The sequence below is a fragment of the Aedes albopictus genome, chromosome 2, assembly GCF_035046485.1.
Source record: "Aedes albopictus strain Foshan chromosome 2, AalbF5, whole genome shotgun sequence".
NCBI classification, from domain to species: Eukaryota; Metazoa; Arthropoda; class Insecta; order Diptera; family Culicidae; genus Aedes; species Aedes albopictus.
In genome coordinates this window covers 384,039,566-384,057,046 of record NC_085137.1, presented here as the reverse complement: position 1 = coordinate 384,057,046, position 17,481 = coordinate 384,039,566, and the positions used below count along the sequence as shown (strand labels likewise).

General features: G+C 39.8%; 1 protein-coding gene across 2 annotated transcripts in view; it reads right to left on the bottom strand.

The window, feature by feature from the left end:
• Positions 1-7,595: 7,595 nt before the first annotated feature.
• LOC115270001 (mucin-2) overlaps positions 7,596-17,481 on the bottom strand; it is an 86,248-nt gene continuing 76,362 nt past the window's right edge. The window contains exons 10-13 of one of the 2 annotated variants that reach the window (XM_029878912.2): positions 9,001-9,072; positions 8,739-8,852; positions 8,520-8,606; positions 7,596-8,456 (exon numbers count right to left, since the gene is read on the bottom strand). In XM_029878912.2, coding sequence (XP_029734772.2) covers positions 8,190-8,456; positions 8,520-8,606; positions 8,739-8,852; positions 9,001-9,072 — 540 coding nt within the window. In that variant the 3' untranslated portion in view covers positions 7,596-8,189. The remainder of the gene's footprint in view (positions 8,457-8,519; positions 8,607-8,738; positions 8,853-9,000; positions 9,073-17,481) is intronic. The other variant, XM_029878914.2, reaches the window with a different exon arrangement.

The window sequence follows — 17,481 nt, the reverse complement described above, 5'->3', positions numbered from 1 at the left end:
CCGAGAAATTTTCACTTCTGTTTTTTTTCTAATTCCGCCTTACTAATACTATTTCTAGGTTATTGCCTGTTGAGTGTTGCCTATTTTATATATGAAACATATAAACTCAAGAATATATTTGAAAGAATAGAAAAATATAAAAAACCACCCGATGTTACTATTCTATAAGGCATGGCACACAAATTACGTAACTTTAAAATTGGACATTTCAATCCGCCCCCTTCTCTTCCTTTGTATCGTTTATTTGTACGTAAATCCAGATTCTTTTTGTATGGTTCGTAACACAATGGCGCAAGCATTGGGCTGCCATAATTGGCGTTGAACAACTAAAATATAGAACTATAGCTTGCAACGATCGACGCGACATTATCTTTCGAAAGCTGAAGGGCATGTGTTGCTTCACCATAAACCTAAAGCAACACCGCGAAAAAGGTACAAATGCCCTCCAGCATTTGAAAGATAATGTCGCGTCGATCGTTGGACGCTATAGTTTTATATTTTGGTTATTCCACGCCAATTATACACACCGCGTGTTATCGACCACCACGGACAAACAAGAAAGAAACATCTTGCGGTTTTCGACTGTGAAGATTACTTTGAACGAACTGCAAAGTCTTAGAAAATTGACCTACAAATTTTATCTTCTTGGTTCGAACGTTTCGATCCTAATTTGAATCTTCATCAGGGATACAGAATTATTCGTAGCCGTCCAAAAACGTTCAGCCTGTAGTGTTGTCTTAATTGTGTCGTTGTCGTTGTCATCGGTTCTGTTTGGTAGTATTAAATTACCAAACCGACTTCCCAACGACAAAATTAAGACAACACTACAGGCTGAACGTTTTTGGACGGCTACGAATAATTCTGTAACCCTGATGAAGATTCAAATTGGGATCGAAACGTTGGAGCCAAGAAAAAAAAATGTAGGCTAATTTATTAAAACTGCAAGCCATACCAAAGTTTGTTAAAAAAAAACACTGTAAAACACTCTCCTTCGGCGGCACAAAACTGCTCACCGAAACAAATGCGATAGCCGTTTTGGTAACCACAATTGCACCGCAGTTAAGAAGCAAACAAATGCCAAAAAAAATGTAGTTGGCTTTTTATCACTACATACCTACTACATTTCTTAATCACTGCACTTTGCCCACCAATATTATCCACGTACGCCACTTTAATTTGTGGAGAATCACTTTGGATCGCGTAGTAAACAACCACTGGCTAAATTCAGAGTAATAACAGAAGCGATCAGCTGTTTTTTTCGGGTGCCTTTTTATAACAGAAAATTCGAGCAGACTGATAAGCACAACATCGTTCATCGTGTTCATCTATAGTTCGTCGCTTCCAATAGGAAGTATGGATTATTTGGTCGATGAAATATATACTCTTATAATTGTAAGTCGGAGTTTGTTATTGAAAAAAAGGACGCCCCTTTTCTTCTTCGGAACATGAAAAACAAGCATGATATTTTTATTATACCTACCAGTTTAGTGTAGACCATGGTTTCCCAAACTGTGGGTCGCGACCCCCCAGGGGGGTCACCGGCCTTCATCCAGGGGGTCGTGAGGGACAGTAAAATACTTTGTATTGTCGGGCCGCCACCAAACCGGACTTCGCACAATCAAGTCGCGACGCGACCCAACTCGCGACGTTTTTAAATCATGTCAAAATGTAGTGCGCATCCTTCCCGTTGTTGTCAGCAACACAGCGCACTAGATGCGAAACAGTTGCGACACTTGTGGACCAAGAAAATGGCAATTTTTGATTGAATGTCGGTCTTGATTCCAACCGGATAGACAATAACAGACAACAAATGAGGGAATTTCTATGGGGAGTCGCGAAAACTACGTCTGCTGGCAAAAGGGGGTCGCGAGACCTGAAAGTTTGGGAACCTATGGTGTAGACATTACTTCCCGAGTACCTACGATTTGGCATCAATTCTTTGGGCACTTCGAAACGTGATTTTCGCATGGTGCCAGTTAGGAATAGGTTGGCTTGGCATTCTTTAAGCCAACGCAAAACTTGTAAAAAGAAGTCATTGATTATCTCTCTTCCTGAACCAAGCATATAGACTGTTTCAGAAATTATAAATACACTAACGATTAACTGCCATTTCAATTTGAGCATAATATCCAAAAAAGTTTCTTCTAGCTTTTATTGTAAACATGCTAACGAAGCAAATAATACCAATTTTGTTGATGTTTCTGGTAAAAGTTAAAAAATAAGGCTCTGTAACCTAGATGATTAAAATTTGAAGTTGCACAAAGTGGTCAAAAAATGTAGCATAGTAGAAAGGAAAAAAATCTCAAAGATAAAATATTTAATTTCCAAACACAATAAAAATGGCTGTATCGATAAGAAAAGATATTTCTCGATTAGTAAGAGTAATTTTTACTGGAATATTTGATCAAGAACCACCATTACGGGCCTTCTCAATACAAAATTTTTTGTTTCAAATTTCTCAACAACACCAGTAGCAACAAACGTTAAGCAAACGAATGCCTTAATTACTGCTTACTGCATTCGTTTTTATGGTATGACAAGCTTTGCCATCTGAAGGATCGAATAAGCTAAAAAAATAAGTTTGTTTAGATTAAATGCGTTCAGGAAAGCTAAGAAACTGTGTGGTTGTTCTTATGTTTCGTAGAAAACCTTAAAAAATAAGAAACTTGATCTCCGAAAAAATGTTGTGGGAATGCCTTTATCGATTTTTCCCAAATTTTGATCAAGGCATTACTTAAACAACTTGTTGAGAAAGCGAGTGTGATAAAAATTTAGATAATTTTTGGTATTTAGTGAGAAATAATGTTGAAATCATTAAAAAACACCTTTGTGCAAATGCAAATTTGAAAAATTAAGTTATTTGTTAGAGAACTCGACCGTTCTTTAAAATATCAAGACAATTGAAAGGGAATATAAAAATATGGAGTACAATATGCTATACTCTGAAACAAGTTAGTAAAAATCATTAGAGCAGTACATTTGATTGAATAAACAAAGTGTATTCATAATTTCTGAAACAGTCTATATCAGCAACGGCATCCAGAACAACACATGATTTATTTCTCGATTTTTTTTGGGACTTCCGCTGCTTTAGTTCGCTTTGTGCTTCCTTGAGCTGGCGGCTCATAATTTGCCGAGTGCAATGTGACCCTGTTGGATTCAAAAGTGTAAGTTTTCCATGTTGTTGTTCAACGGCGGTACGTTGGTCACAGGAAGCACTGAGGTTACGTGGATTGCGACATGGAAGCTATTGAAATACCTAGCTTCATCACTGCTTGATAGAAGCCGTCCATCGGTGTCGTAATTGACGTCCATAATTTGAATTGCGCCGACGGGAGTATCCTATAATAAAATAAATAGATTAGTCACTGAGCTACAAATAATTTGGGATTAGGGTACAGTTTCGTAGATAAGCCTGATCTTGCTTAAAGCTCCATCGCGAGAACGACAAAAGTAGCTCCGCCTAACCGAAGAACTTGTGAACTATGACAAAAGCAATGGATTGGAAACGAGTCAACACAATTGACTGGATGAAACAATGCCAAGCAACGGGTTAGCGAACTTAGCGGCAATGTGTGCTATAGAACAAATAGGAAAGTATTGGCCTCGGAGGCAGCAGAGATACAGTCATTGCACAATTATGGGTCACACACAATTATTAGTCACTTTTCACTTTAATAGATAAATACTAATTAATTGCAAGCTTTTGTTAGCCATTATCATTTTTCGTTCATAAGTCGATTTGTTTTGTGTCATTATACGTATCGCACACGGGCTTATACGTCAAAACATACATATTTTCGATACTTTTTTGTTCGGCACAAAACCATATGCCAAAGTAACGCTTCGATTGTGACCATCGTAAAGTGCGTGCGCTACTTTCGTAAGCTCTGTAACAGCGTGCTTCAGTGATTTTCAAGTGCAAAATGGTATCGTCACCAGAACAAAGGTATAAGTAGTGTTCTAATTGTAGAAAATCATGTGACTGCAGCTAATTAAAGCTTATTTCTGGCAAAATTCAAGTGACTCATTATTGTGCCATGGAACACCGAAAATCACACAATTATGGGTCACTTTATGTGCAGCATAATATTGACAGTTCTGCGTACATGGGCATTGCATACTTTTAGGCGTTTATCGGTGGTTGTGTTTAGATAGTAAACTAGAGTCCCTATAATTAGAGTCTGGCGGACTGTCACTTTCGACCGGAGCCAATCGAGCATGACGTCATAGTGTCCTCACCGATAAATGCTACGCCGTGACGTCATGCTCGATTGGCTCCGATCGAAAGTGACAGTCCGCCAGACTCTAATTAGACTGACTCTAGAGTAAACATATGCCGTTTTTCTTTTTTAACCTGGGTTGGAACTGGATTGGCGGAAAATGTGTAAACAAACAACGTCAAACAAACTTTAGTACAAGCGAAACCGAAGTCGGGTTGGGGTTGATACTGTGATCTGATCCAGTTCCAACCCAGGTTGGAACTGGATAATAAAGAAAAACGGCAATAGATTCGTGTTGATGAATCCGTTGTATCCAAACGAACTGTCAAAATCTGTATCCAAACGAGCATGACGTCACGATTTGGACAACACACATGCTTGAAACATTTTAGTCAGCGGTGTCCGCGGATCTATGTTTACTCTACTATCTATAGTTGTGTTAAAGGTTTTGTCCCAATTTTGAAAAATTGATTCCAAATCGTGAAAACACGCTTCGTTAAGAGGTTTGAGACCAGTTTTAGATTTTACTTTAGTTGATCTATTGAGAATAAGTGATCAATCAGTGAAAAAATAGACAAAACATTATTGTTGAGCCGATTCCTCTTGAGTGATCCATAATAGGCAACAAATTGACCCATAATTGTTACACAGCCAATTTTGGCCCATTATTGTGGTTTTCATTATTCATCAACATTTTAGTAATTTTCACCGTCTAAAGTGAATTTTACAAGCAAATTTTTATATAAAACAATATAAAGGAGTTTCAGTGAAGAGAATACAAAATAAAAATAATGAAAGTGTTATTTTGGTAGGTAAGCTCAAATCGAACCGGAATTTTACCGCATTGTTTGCTATTGAAAATGGTCCGGATCGGTCAAGGCGTTCCGGAGATATGTTCATTTCAGTGATCCGGACCAGCACCTTTCCATTCCAGAACCAGAACTGGCCGTATATAAATCTGAACCAAGCCCCAACATCCAACACATAAAACTGCGGCGATTTTTGTAACCTTTGGCATAGTTGACGAATTTTTTGCGGGAATCATCACTGGAGACCAGAAATTCCACGATGTCGGCCCAAATATTCAAGATAGCGGCTGTTTAACACAGTTTTAGGCTCTAAAACCATGCAATATGGGTACATTTGGTATGACAAAGATGTCCGGGGTCCAAAAATAACGACCAGAATATTCTAGATGGCGGTCTAACATCCAATTAGGAGGCTGAAAATTCATTATGGCGGCTGTTTAATAGTGTTTTAGGCAATATCAGTATATTTGGTAAGGGGAAGATGCTTGCGAATTTGTCTGGAATCAAAAAATGAAATTCAAAATATCCAAGATGGCGTTCTAAAATTCAAGTACCGTAATCCGGGGTAACATTGATCAGAATTTTCGATCTTTCTTGAATAATTCTCTTGTTTAAGCAACCGATACATGTTTTATATTTTTAAAACAAGTACTGGCTCTCTGAGTATGTGTTAAACTACTCGAAAAAGTTTTGCAAAACTTTAAAATATGTTTAAATAGGCTTTTTAATCTAATTTTTGATTTTGTTGATTTGGGGTAACATTGATCATGCCAGTGATCAATGTTCGTTTGTGTTAAACGTACCCTTACTTACTTAATTCGGGGTCGCTGATTTCGAATATGTTGTCCAAATTCTTACAAGTTGTGTACTTTTTCAATTAATTTAGGATTAAAATCCTCCAAACCGCGAATAACGCCTAAATGTAGGCAATGGCTTAAGGAAATGATAGCCTACTTTTAATAAATCGTATATTTTATTGATAAGTAGCATTTTCTTAAAAGTTTTGGTTATCAAATCCAACTCCAGGATATCATATTGAAGTAATACAGTAATTTCGAACCTTATACTGTATCTAGTATTCATGCCATGCATGAATGATTGACAATGTATCACATTGTGTTACGAAACACAGTTTTGGAAAAATCGATTTATTTCAATGTTTATGAAATTCAATTTTCATAAATTACATGTCATTTAATAGCCAAATAATAGCAGATAACGATATACCATTCGATAGCAGAAACTGATTCAATGTAAAATGCTTGTTTAAACATTTCATGAGGTCGTTCAAGCCGATCAATGTTACCCCGCTGATCAATGATACCCCGTTTTACGGTATATTTGTTATAGGGAAGATGTCTAGACTTCAAAAATGGTATCCAGAATATTCAAGATGGCGGTCTAAAACCAAGGTGGTGGCTGAATATTTAAGATAGCTTCCGTTTAATGGAGTTTTAGGCCCAGAAGCCATGCAAAATGGAACGGTATAGGGAGTATTTCCGGAGTCCAGAAATAGTCATCATAATAACCAAGATGGCGGTCCAATATCCAATATGGCGGCTGTTTAATGGAGTTTTAGGCTCTAAACCCAATCTATTGAGTATATCTGGGATGGGGAAGAAGTCTGGAGTTCAAAATTAGCGATCAGAATTCCAAAGATGGCGGACGTAAATGGCGGCTCAAAACTCAAGATTGCTTTTTTTTTAGTTTAAGGTTCAAACATCAAAAGCCACATAAACGATGTGATTTCTGGTGCCATGAAATAGATTTTTGTTAAACGTATGAAAGTGCGATATTCATCAACATGTCACATGAGTTTTGTTGAAATGGGTTTTCAATGGCACGAGAAAGACACCTTCACCACTAGGTGGATTAATTAGGTTTTTTTTTGTTAAAAGAAAAAACAATCTAAAAAAAAAACTCATGTTTTGCGTGACTTTGAAAAAATAATAAATGTAATAATGTAGTGATTTCTCGAAAATACGCGACCTTTTTAACACGAACTTTTTTGTGCGAACGCATCCATCGTGTAAAACCAGATTTTGGTGTAGTTGGTGAATAGCGTCTGCCTCGGCGAGGATTAGAGACCGTTCGGTTGGTGTATGTTATCAGGACCGTGCGCATAGAGAGAGAGAGAGAGAGAGAGGGGTTTTCAGGTTGGAACCTCCAATCCTTCCTCATCCCATTCGGCGCACGGCCATGTGTGGTCGTCAAGGTAGAAAATCTAAAGGAAGGTCGGGAAAAGAAATTCAGACCAAGAGCAGCTATATTCAGCCCCCACCAGCTGATAAACAGAAATGGCCTTCGCCTCATTGATTTTATCGCTTCCCGAGAGCTTGGTCATTCGTAGCACTAACATAGAATCTCATATCAATTCACCTAGATATCACCACAGCAGACAGAATCCCTAATCGACCACGTTCTGATCGATAGACGGCACTTCTACGACATTAAATATAGATGTTAGAACGTAATGTGTATCCCAATTCCACAGCTCAAGACGAGGCTATCTCTTCAGAATAAATTGCTCCGCATTTGTATTTTCTTATTATTATTATTTTTTACTTTATTCTACAGTAGTTCGCATACTCTCGCATCCTCTACTAAATCTAACCGAGGAGTTTCCCAACCCCTCGGTCACTACCTTAATATCGCACATTCTGGAGACAAGTTCAGATCACATTAGAGTTGTAGTACGTACGTACAGACACGTATCCCTTCACTGGTACACTACTGGTAAACAATTGAGTATTGGTTGATTTGATATCAAGCGGTAAAACAACGGCCACAACTAGACGGCCCGTTTTCCTACAAAGGTAGTTACTTGTTCGTCCGATCATCGTCCTATTCGTGAACTAAAACGTGAAACTTAAGCCTAACGCGCATCGCTCCTCTGCCGATTCCTAAAGCTAGTGAGTGTTGGTTGTTCGAGTTGCCGATACGCCTCTGCGAGGGCGTATCGTCAGAAGACGGCGGCAGTGTTCCGTTTCGAGTAATAAAACAGTTTCTAAAAAACATTAACAAGTGTTATACGGTTGAGTGTGGTAAGATGAGGACTTTGAGGGGGAATAATGGCATCGGAGGGAAATAATTGAGCCTAACTAAAGAACTATATACAGTGGGGGGGCGGGGGGAGGGTCGATCCGTGAAGACCGACTTAGAAATTGAAGGGTATGGCAGGTTTCGGATAGGAATATCCGGTGAATTGTTCCGGAGGGAGGTACTCGGGTGCGGCGGTTGTTGGTGGTGGTGGCGGAGGCATGGTGAACGGTTTCGGAGGTTTCGGGTAGTCGTAACCGCAGCTTCCGTCCGGGTTGACTTCTGAACCGGTGCACTTCTTCTCGGTGGTTGTCACTGGGCGAGTGGTGGTTGGCGGCGGTCGACGTGTGGTTGTCGTGGTTGGGCGGGGCGTTGTAGTTGTCCGCTGAAAGATGGGTTTGAGAATGAGTGAAGTAGGAGAGCAGATCTAGAACGTAGCGGAGATTACCTGAGTTGTAGACGGTGGTAGATATTCAACGGCGGGTGTAGTCCTCCTCGTAGTGGTAGTTGTAGGCCGCGTTGTCGTAGTTGTGCGCTGGAATGCCAAAGCAAATCGCGAATGAAGTTAAACTTATTAGATAACAGTTGAAAATGATCATTGCGATAAATTTTGTATGAAATGATCCAAAAACTGAAGCTGAAAATACGAATCATGAACCAGTAATACCCTCGTGGTTGTAGTTGGTCGAGTAGTAGTTGTAGTTCTGATCGTCGTTGTGCTGGGTGGCAAATATTCTTGAGCTGGAGTTGTTCTTCGCGTAGTAGTCGTCGTTGGTGGACGCTGGAAAATAACCCAGTTTTGAACATAATGGTTCATTTAACCATATAAAGGCCGAGAAAGTTGAAAAATCAAACACCAATTTTGATTGAACAATTTTGGTAACCCAAATTCATTAAAATTTGGTGAAAAAGAATGTACGGGAACTTACTCTGGTAGTCGTCGTAGTAGATGGAGGCAAGTACTCTTGGGCTGGAGTTGTCCTTCGAGTGGTAGTGGTTTGCTGTGTATGATTTATGAATTTAATTAATGAGTGAAACTTAACAACTACATGAATGCTTTTATCGCAATTTTACGTTTCATTTATCATTGTTCCACAGAATTTCTAAACTTAACACAATTTTGAACTGTAACCATAATGGAATAAATACCTAAGCTTGTTTCGTAGATAAATTATAATTTACTATAGTTTTCGGGACTACTTCTGCTCCGATTCAAATATTTTTATTCATTAGGACTAAGACCGCTAGTTTTTGATGAATTTTAATATGATTTGGTCCCACAGCTCCATTTGTGCAAATATTATTAGATTTGAATGGAATATGGGTTCTGATGATGAATGAGCCAAATACAAGTATACCTCGATTTAATGGACCATCGATTATACAGAGCCACATTTTTTAATGATACAATGTTTAATATCGAATAAGTTTGAAACTTGCAGTTTGTATAATAATGCAAGGGTTTTCGGCGTTTTGATACGCGGAGCACTACGACCCAGTACTACGAGCAACCTTAGGGAAAATCGGGAACTTTGGTCGTAGGATGACAGGGAAGGGAGAAGGGGTTTGCTTCTGCAAACCTGAGCGACTGTTCTCCAGGAGGAGCGCCTCACAACAGCGTCTGATCCCCATATTAGGGGCGGCTGATCTACGTCCGAGTACCAGGGAAGGACTCTAAGCTCAACTGTGCACTATGGTCCTCCGGAAAGTAGGGGGTTGGTGTCAGGCCCTACGAGCCAGTCGTTAAAAACCATTGCAACGGAAAATCAGCAACACCCGCATACTCGACGGCATGACGGACGGTACTTCTCCAACATTATCGACGTCAGGACCTATCGTGGCGCCAACATCGACTCCGACCACTATCTGGTGATGGTCAAACTGCGCCCAAAACTCTCCGTCATCAACAGTGTACGGTACCGGCGACCGCCACGGTACAACCAAGAGCGTCTGAAACAACCAGATGTCGCCTCAGCATACGCGCAGAATCTCGAGGCCGCGTTGCCAGACGACGGCGAGCTCGATGAGGCTCCTCTACCCGAGCAGGAGAAAATAGCTGAAGAATACCAAACTCAGGTGTGGAAAACCGAATACCTACAAACTGAATGAGGTATTAAGTTGCCCTGCATAAGAGGTTAAATACCTAAAATAATAACTGGTGTGTATTCTGTGCATAACTCGTGAATAATGACATCAGGTATGGCAATACCTAAATAATAATCGGAGAATTTTCCATACAAATAGCGATTTTTCCATAATTAAATAATACCTCAAGCAGTCCTCAACACCAAACCAATAACTCGTTGAGGTATTTCATCAATACCTACAAAATACCAAAATAAGTTATTTTCAATACCTAGATAACCATGTAGATAACCGACCAATACCTTGTCTTGGTAAGATACCTGACTTTGTTATGCTCCAGTTATGTGGCAGTTATTCATTCCTGCTCGGGTAGAGGACTGCTGGAGTACAGTGGAAGCAGCCATCAACGACGCAGCCCAGAGCACCATCGGGTACGTGGACCGAAATCGACGGAACAAATGGTTTGACGAAGAGTGCAGAACGGTTTTGGAGGAGAAGAACACAGCGAGGGCGGTAATGCTGCAGCAAGGGACTCGACAGAACGTGGAACGTTACAAACAAAAGCGGAATCAGCAAACCCGCCTCTTTCGGGAGAAAAAGCGCCGCCTGGAAGAAACGGAGTACGAAGAAATGGAACTGTTGTGCCGTTCCCAAGAAACATGGAAGTTCTTTCAGAAGCTCAACGCATCCCGCAACGGCTTCGTGCCGCGAGCCGAAATATGCAGGGATAAGGACGGAGGCCTTTTGACGGACGGATGTGAGGTGATCGAAAGGTGGGAGCAGCACTTCGATCAGCACCTGAATGCCGTGGAGGACGTAGGCACGGGAGACCACGGCAACGGAGAAAACGACGACGCCAGTGCAGCGGAGGAGGACGGAAATGAACCAACTCCCACGCTGAGGGAAGTTAAGGATGCCATTCACCAGCTCAAAACCAACAAAGCAGCTGGTAAGGATGGTATCGCAGCTGAACTCATCAAGATGGGCCCAGAAAAGTTGGCCACCTGTCTGCATCGGCTGATAGTCAGGATCTGGGAAACCGAACAGCTACCGGAGGAATGGAAGGAAGGGGTAATCTGCCCAAGGGCGTAGCCAGCTTTTCGGCCAGGGGGGGGGGGGGGCAGCACCCTTACACTGAAAACCACTTTGCAGTAACAAGGAGTTCAAATACTACATTATTAAAAAAAAAAATAAAAGTGGAGTATGAAATATGAGTGATTAACAGGAATGGTTCAATGGAAGAATCATATATGATTATAATCCTGAGGAATTCCTCAAGATATTGCTTCAGGAATTTCTTAACAAATGCCATCATGAATTTAAATTTATCCAGCAGTTTCTCCAGTAATTTCTTTAATATTTTAATGTAGATATTCCAGCAGAAACTACCTTCGGAAAACTTGCAGTAATTCCGTTGGGAATACCTTCAGAAATTTCTTCAATAATTCCTCCAGAAGTTTTATTACGAATTTCGCCATGCATTCTTTTGAGAATTTCCCCAGTAATTCTTTACAAATATCATTCTTAATTCCACCAGAAATCCGTTTGAGAAACTCCGGAAAATACTTTAAGAATTTCTCCGGGAATTCTTTCAAAAATTCCAATCAAACTAAGATTCCTTTCCTTGAGGAATACCCTAAGAAATTTTTGGAGAAATTTAATGAATTCCTTTAGAATTACCGGAAAAATTCTTTGAAAATTTCTAAAGAAATTCCTTCGGAAATTCCTGGAAGAATATCTTTGGAAGTTGCTAGAGGAATGCATTCGGAAATTTTTAAAGGAATCAATTAAAAAATGATTTTAGGAATTTGATTCGAAAATCCTTGAGGAATTCCACCGGAAATTCCCTGGCAAATTCTTCAGTCATTTCTTGAGGAATTCCTTCATTTCTAAAGCTCCTTGAGAAATTCCATCAGACATTCCTTCGAGAGTTCTTCTACGATTTCCTTTAGAAGATTCTTCGGGAATTCCTTGAGGAATTTCTTTGAAATAGATTTAGAATATTCCTGAAAGTCTCTCTAATAAAGACAAATCAATCAATCAATTTAGAATATTCCTTGAGGAACTCCTTCGTAGTTTTCGTGAGGAATTCTTCGGAAAATTCCTTGAGGAATACCTTCAAAAGTTCTTGGAGGAGTTCATCCGGAAATTTCTGTGAGAATTCCTTCCCAAATTCCTGAAGCAATTCTTTCGAAAATATTGAAAAAATCCACTAAAAGTCTCATGAGATATCCCTTCTGAAATTCCATAAGGAATTTCTTTAAAAATCTTTCAAAACTTCCTTGAAAAAATATTTCGTAATTCCTGAAGAAATGCTTTTTGTGATTTTTTATTTCCTAGAGGAACTTATTCGGAAATTCTTTTAAGAATTCCTTTAAAAATGCCTTGATAAGGAAAATTCGGAAATTGCTAAAAAAAGGTCGTTTGGAAAATTTTTTGACATATGTCTGAAATGTCTTATGGAATGCCTTCGGAAATTTTGTGAGAAATTGTTTGATAAGTTTGATGAGGATTTTTTTTCGTTTGTTTTATAAATCTTTACGAAATTCCTCATGGAATTCCAACGAAAGATCCTTGAGAAGTTTCTTCGGAAATTCCTCAAGAAATTCCTTCAAAAATGTATTGCGGAACTCCTACGAAAACTTGAGAAACTTCTTCAAACATTCCTTCAGAAACACGTTTGGGGATTATGTGAGAAAATCCTAAGGAAATTTTTTGAGGACAACCGTCAAAAATTTTTGGAGGAATTCATTCGGAAATTTTTGGAGGTATTTCAAGGCAAATCCATAAGAAATTTCTATGGAAATTCCGGGAGGGATTTCTTTGGAAATTCGTAGAGGAATTCCTTCGGAAATTAAGAAGAAACTCCTTTGAAAATTCCAGGAGAAATTCCTTTGAAAATGCCTGGAGAAATTCCTACGGAAATTTTTGGACAAACTCCTCCGGAAACTCATGGAGGAATTCTTCGGGAAAATCCTGGAGGAATTCCCTCGGAAATTCTTGGAGGAATTCCTTCGAGAATTCGTGGAGGATTTCCTACAGGAATTTCTTCGGAAATTCCTGGTGTAATTCCTTCGGAAATACCTGGAGAATTTCCTTCCTGAAAATTCTGGAGGAATTCCTTCGGAAATTCATGGAGGAATTCCTTCAGAAAATCCTTGAGCAAAAGTCCTGGAGGAATTCCTTCTGAAATTTATGGAGGAACTCCTTCGAAAATTCGTGAAGGAATTCCTGGAGAAATTCTTTCGAAAATTCCTGGTGGAATTCCTTCGGACATTCATGAAAGAATTCCTTCGGAAATTCCGGCAGGAGATCCTTTGAAAATTCCAGGTGAAATTCCTTTGAAAATCTCTTGAGGAATTCCACCGAAAATTACTGCAGGAATTCCCTCGGAGGAATCCCTTCGGAAATTGCTGGAAGATTTCCTTCGGAAATTCCTGAAAGAATTCCTTCGGAAATTCCTGAAAGAATCCCTTCGGAAATTTATGAAGAAATTCCTTCGGAAATTCCAGAATGAATTCCTTCGGAAATTGCAGAAGGAATTTCTTTGAAAACTCCTGGAGGATCTCCTTCGGAAATTCCTGGAGGATTTTCTCCGGAAATTCCTGAAGAAATTCATCCGGAAATTCATGGAGGAATTTCTCAGGAAATTCCTGGAGGAATTCCTTTGAAAATTCGTGGAGGAATTTCTTCAGAAATTCGTGAATGAATTCTTTCGGAAAATTTCTGGAGCAATTCCTTCGGAAATTCATGTAGGAATTCCTTCGGAAACTTCTTTAGAAATTTCTTCGCAAAATTCCTGGAGGAATTCATTCGGAAATTCATGGAGGAATTCCTTCGAAATTTCATGGAGGGATTTCTTCGGACATTCATGAAGGAATTCCTTCGGAAATTTCAGGAGGAAATCCTTTGAAAATTCCAAGAGCAATTCCCTTGAAAATTCCTGGAAGAATTCCTGGAGGAATTCCTCCGGAAATTCCTAGAGTAACTCCTCCAGAAATTTGTGGAGGAATTTTTCCGAAATTTCCTGGAGGAATTTCTCCGGAAGTTCCTGAAGGGTTCCCTCGGAAATTCCAGGAGGAATTGCCACGGAAATTCCTGGAGGAATTCTCTCGGAAATACATGGAAGAATTCATTCGGAAAATCCTGAAATTCCTGGTGGAATTATATCGGAATTTCATGAAGAAATTCCTTTGGAAATTTCCAAAGGAATTTCTCCAGGAATTTCCGACAGAATTTCTCCTGGAATTTCTGAAGGAATTCTTACTAGAATTTAAAAAAAAATCCTTCAGGAAATTCCAAAAGAGTTCCAAAAGTTTCCGAAGGAATTTCCAATGGAATTCCTCCGGGAATTTTTAAAGAAATTCCTCCATTTCCGAAATAATTGCTCCACGAATTTCAGAAGGAATACATCCAAGAGATTCCGGAAGGATTTCTCCAGGAATTTCCGAAGAAATTCCCCAGCAATTTCCGAAGGAATTCCTCCCGGAATTTCCGAAAGAATTCTTCCAGGAATTTTTGAAGGAATTTTTAACGGAATTTGTAAAGGAATTCCTCCATGAATTTTCGAGGGAATTCCTCTTGGAATTTCCAAAAATAAAATCCTAAAAGACTTTCCGATAAACAATCTCCAGGATTTCCGAAGGAATACCTCCAGGAATTTCCAAAGGAATTCGTCTAGTAATTTTCGAAGGAATTCCTCCAGGAATCATAAAAACCATTCGTCTAAGAAGTTTAGAATGATTTTTTTTTCCAGGAATGTCTTGAGGAATTCATCCAAGGATTTTCTCAGGAATTTCTCTTTAGATTTCTAAAAGAATTCCTCCATAAATTTTCGGAGGTATTCATCCAAGATTTTTCGAGGGAACTCCCCAAGGAATTTTCGAAAGAATTCTTCCAGGAATTTGCGAAGGGATTCCTCCAAGAATTTTGGAAGGAATGCCTTCTGGATTTTTTTTAAGAAATTCCTCCAGGATTTTTCGAATGCATTGCTTCAGGAATTTCCGAAGCAACTACTCCCGGAATTTCCGAAAGAATTCCTCCAGGAATTCCTAAAGAAATTTCTTCTGGAATTTCCGAATGTATTCCTCCAGGAATCTCCAAAGTAATTCGTCCAGCAACTTCCGAAGGAATTCATCCCGGAATTTCTGGAAGAATTCCTCCAGAAATTTCCGAAAGTATTCATCCAAGATTTTTCGAAGGACCTCGCCAAGGAATTTTCGATGGAATTCCTCCAGTAATTTCCGAACGAAGTCCTTCATGAATTTCCGATGGAATTTCTCCAGAATTCTTCCAGGATTTTGCGAAGGGATTCCTCCAAGAATTTTGGAAGGAATTCCTCCAGGAATTTCCAATGGAATTCGTCCAGCAATTTCCGATGGAATTCCTTCAGGAATTTCCGAAAGAATTCCTCCAGGAATTCCTAAAGGAATTTCTCCTGGAATTTCCGAATGAATTCCTGCGGGAATCTCCAAAGAAATTCGTCCAGCAATTTCCAAAGGACTTCCTCCCGAAATTTCTAGAAAAATTCTTCCAGGAATTTTTTTAAGGAATTCCTAATGGAATTTCCGAAGGAATTCCTCCCAGAATTTCCGAAAGAATTCCTTCAGGATTTTCCGAAGGAATTCTGCTAGGAATTTCCGACGGTATTCCTCCAGGAATTTGCAAAAAAAAATCTAAAAAGAATTTCCGAAAAAAATCCTCAAGGAATTTCTGAAGGAATTCCTCCAGGAATTTCCGAAGGAATTGCTCCAGGAATTTCCAAAAGAATCCGTCCAGCAATTTCCGAAGGAATTCCTCCAGTAATTGCCGAAGAAATAATTGCAGGAATTTCCAAAGGAATTCCTCCTGGAATTTCCAATGAAATTCGTACAGCAATTTCCGAAGGAATTCCTCCCGGAATTTCCGAAAAAAAATCGTCCAGGAATTCCTCCTGGAATTCCAAAGGAATTCGTCCAGCAATTTCCGAAGGAATTCCTCCCGAAATTTCTGAAAGAATTCCTCCAGGAATTCCGCTAGGAATTTCCGAAGGAATTCCTGCAAGAATTTCCAAAAAAAATCCGAAAAGCATTTCCGAAAAAAACATCCACGACTTTCCGAAGGAATTCCTCCAGGACTTTCCGAAGGAATTCTTCCAGGAATTTTCAATGACATTCGTCCAGCAATTTTCGAAGGAATTTCTCCAGGAATTTCCAAAAGCATTCCTCCAGGAAGTTTGAAATTATTTTGGCCAGGAATTTCGTAAGGAACTCACCTAAGGATTTCCTCACGAATTTCTCTATGTATTTCTGCAAGAATTCCTCCAGGAATCTCCGAAGGTATTCATCCAAGATTTTGCCAAGGAACTGCCCAAGGAATTTCCGAAGGAATTCCTCCAGGAATTTCCGAAGGAATCGCTCCAGGAATTTCCGAAGGAATTTCTCCAGGAATTTCCGAAGCAATTCCTTCAGAAATTTCCGATGGAATTCTTCCAAGAATTTGCGAAGGGATTCCTCTAGGAATTTTTTATGGAATTCCTTCAGGAATTTTCGAAGATATTCCTCCAAGAATTTCCGAAGGAATTCCTGCATACATTAAAAAAAATACGAGGAAGTAGGAGAATTTTATATTTACTAGTCAAAAACAGCTCTGATCATCTAAGTTTTTCGGTTAAGTAAGAATATAGTTGCTCGGTCAGGGGGGGGGGGGGGGGCACGGCCCCCCCCTGCCCCCCCTGGCTACGCCCTTGAATCTGCCCCATTCACAAGAAAGGCGACCATTTGGAATGTGAGAACTTCAGGGCGATCACCATTTTGAATGTTGCCTACAAAGTGCTATCCCAGGTCATCTTCCGTCGTCTGTCACCTAAAACAAACGAGTTCGTGGGAAGTTATCAAGCCAGCTTTATCGACGGCCGGTCGACAACGGACCAGATCTTTACCATACGGCAAATCCTCCAGAAATGCCGTGAATACCAGGTCCCAACGCATCATCTGTTCATCGACTTTAAAGCGGCATACGACAGTATCGACCGCGCAGAGCTATGGAGAATCATGGACGATAACGGCTTTCCTGGAAAGCTGACTAGACTGATTGAAGCAACAATGGACGGTGTGCAAAACTGCGTAAGGGTTCCCGGTGAACTATCCAGTACATTTGAATCTCGCCGGGGACTGCGACAAGGTGATGGACTCGTATGCGTACTCTACAACATCGCTCTGGAAGGTGTGTTGCTTCGAGCCGGGCTCAATAGCCAGGGAACGATTTTCACAATATCCAGTCAATTTGTGTGCTTTGTGGACGACATGGACATTGTCGCCAGAACATTTGGAACGGTAGCAGAGCTG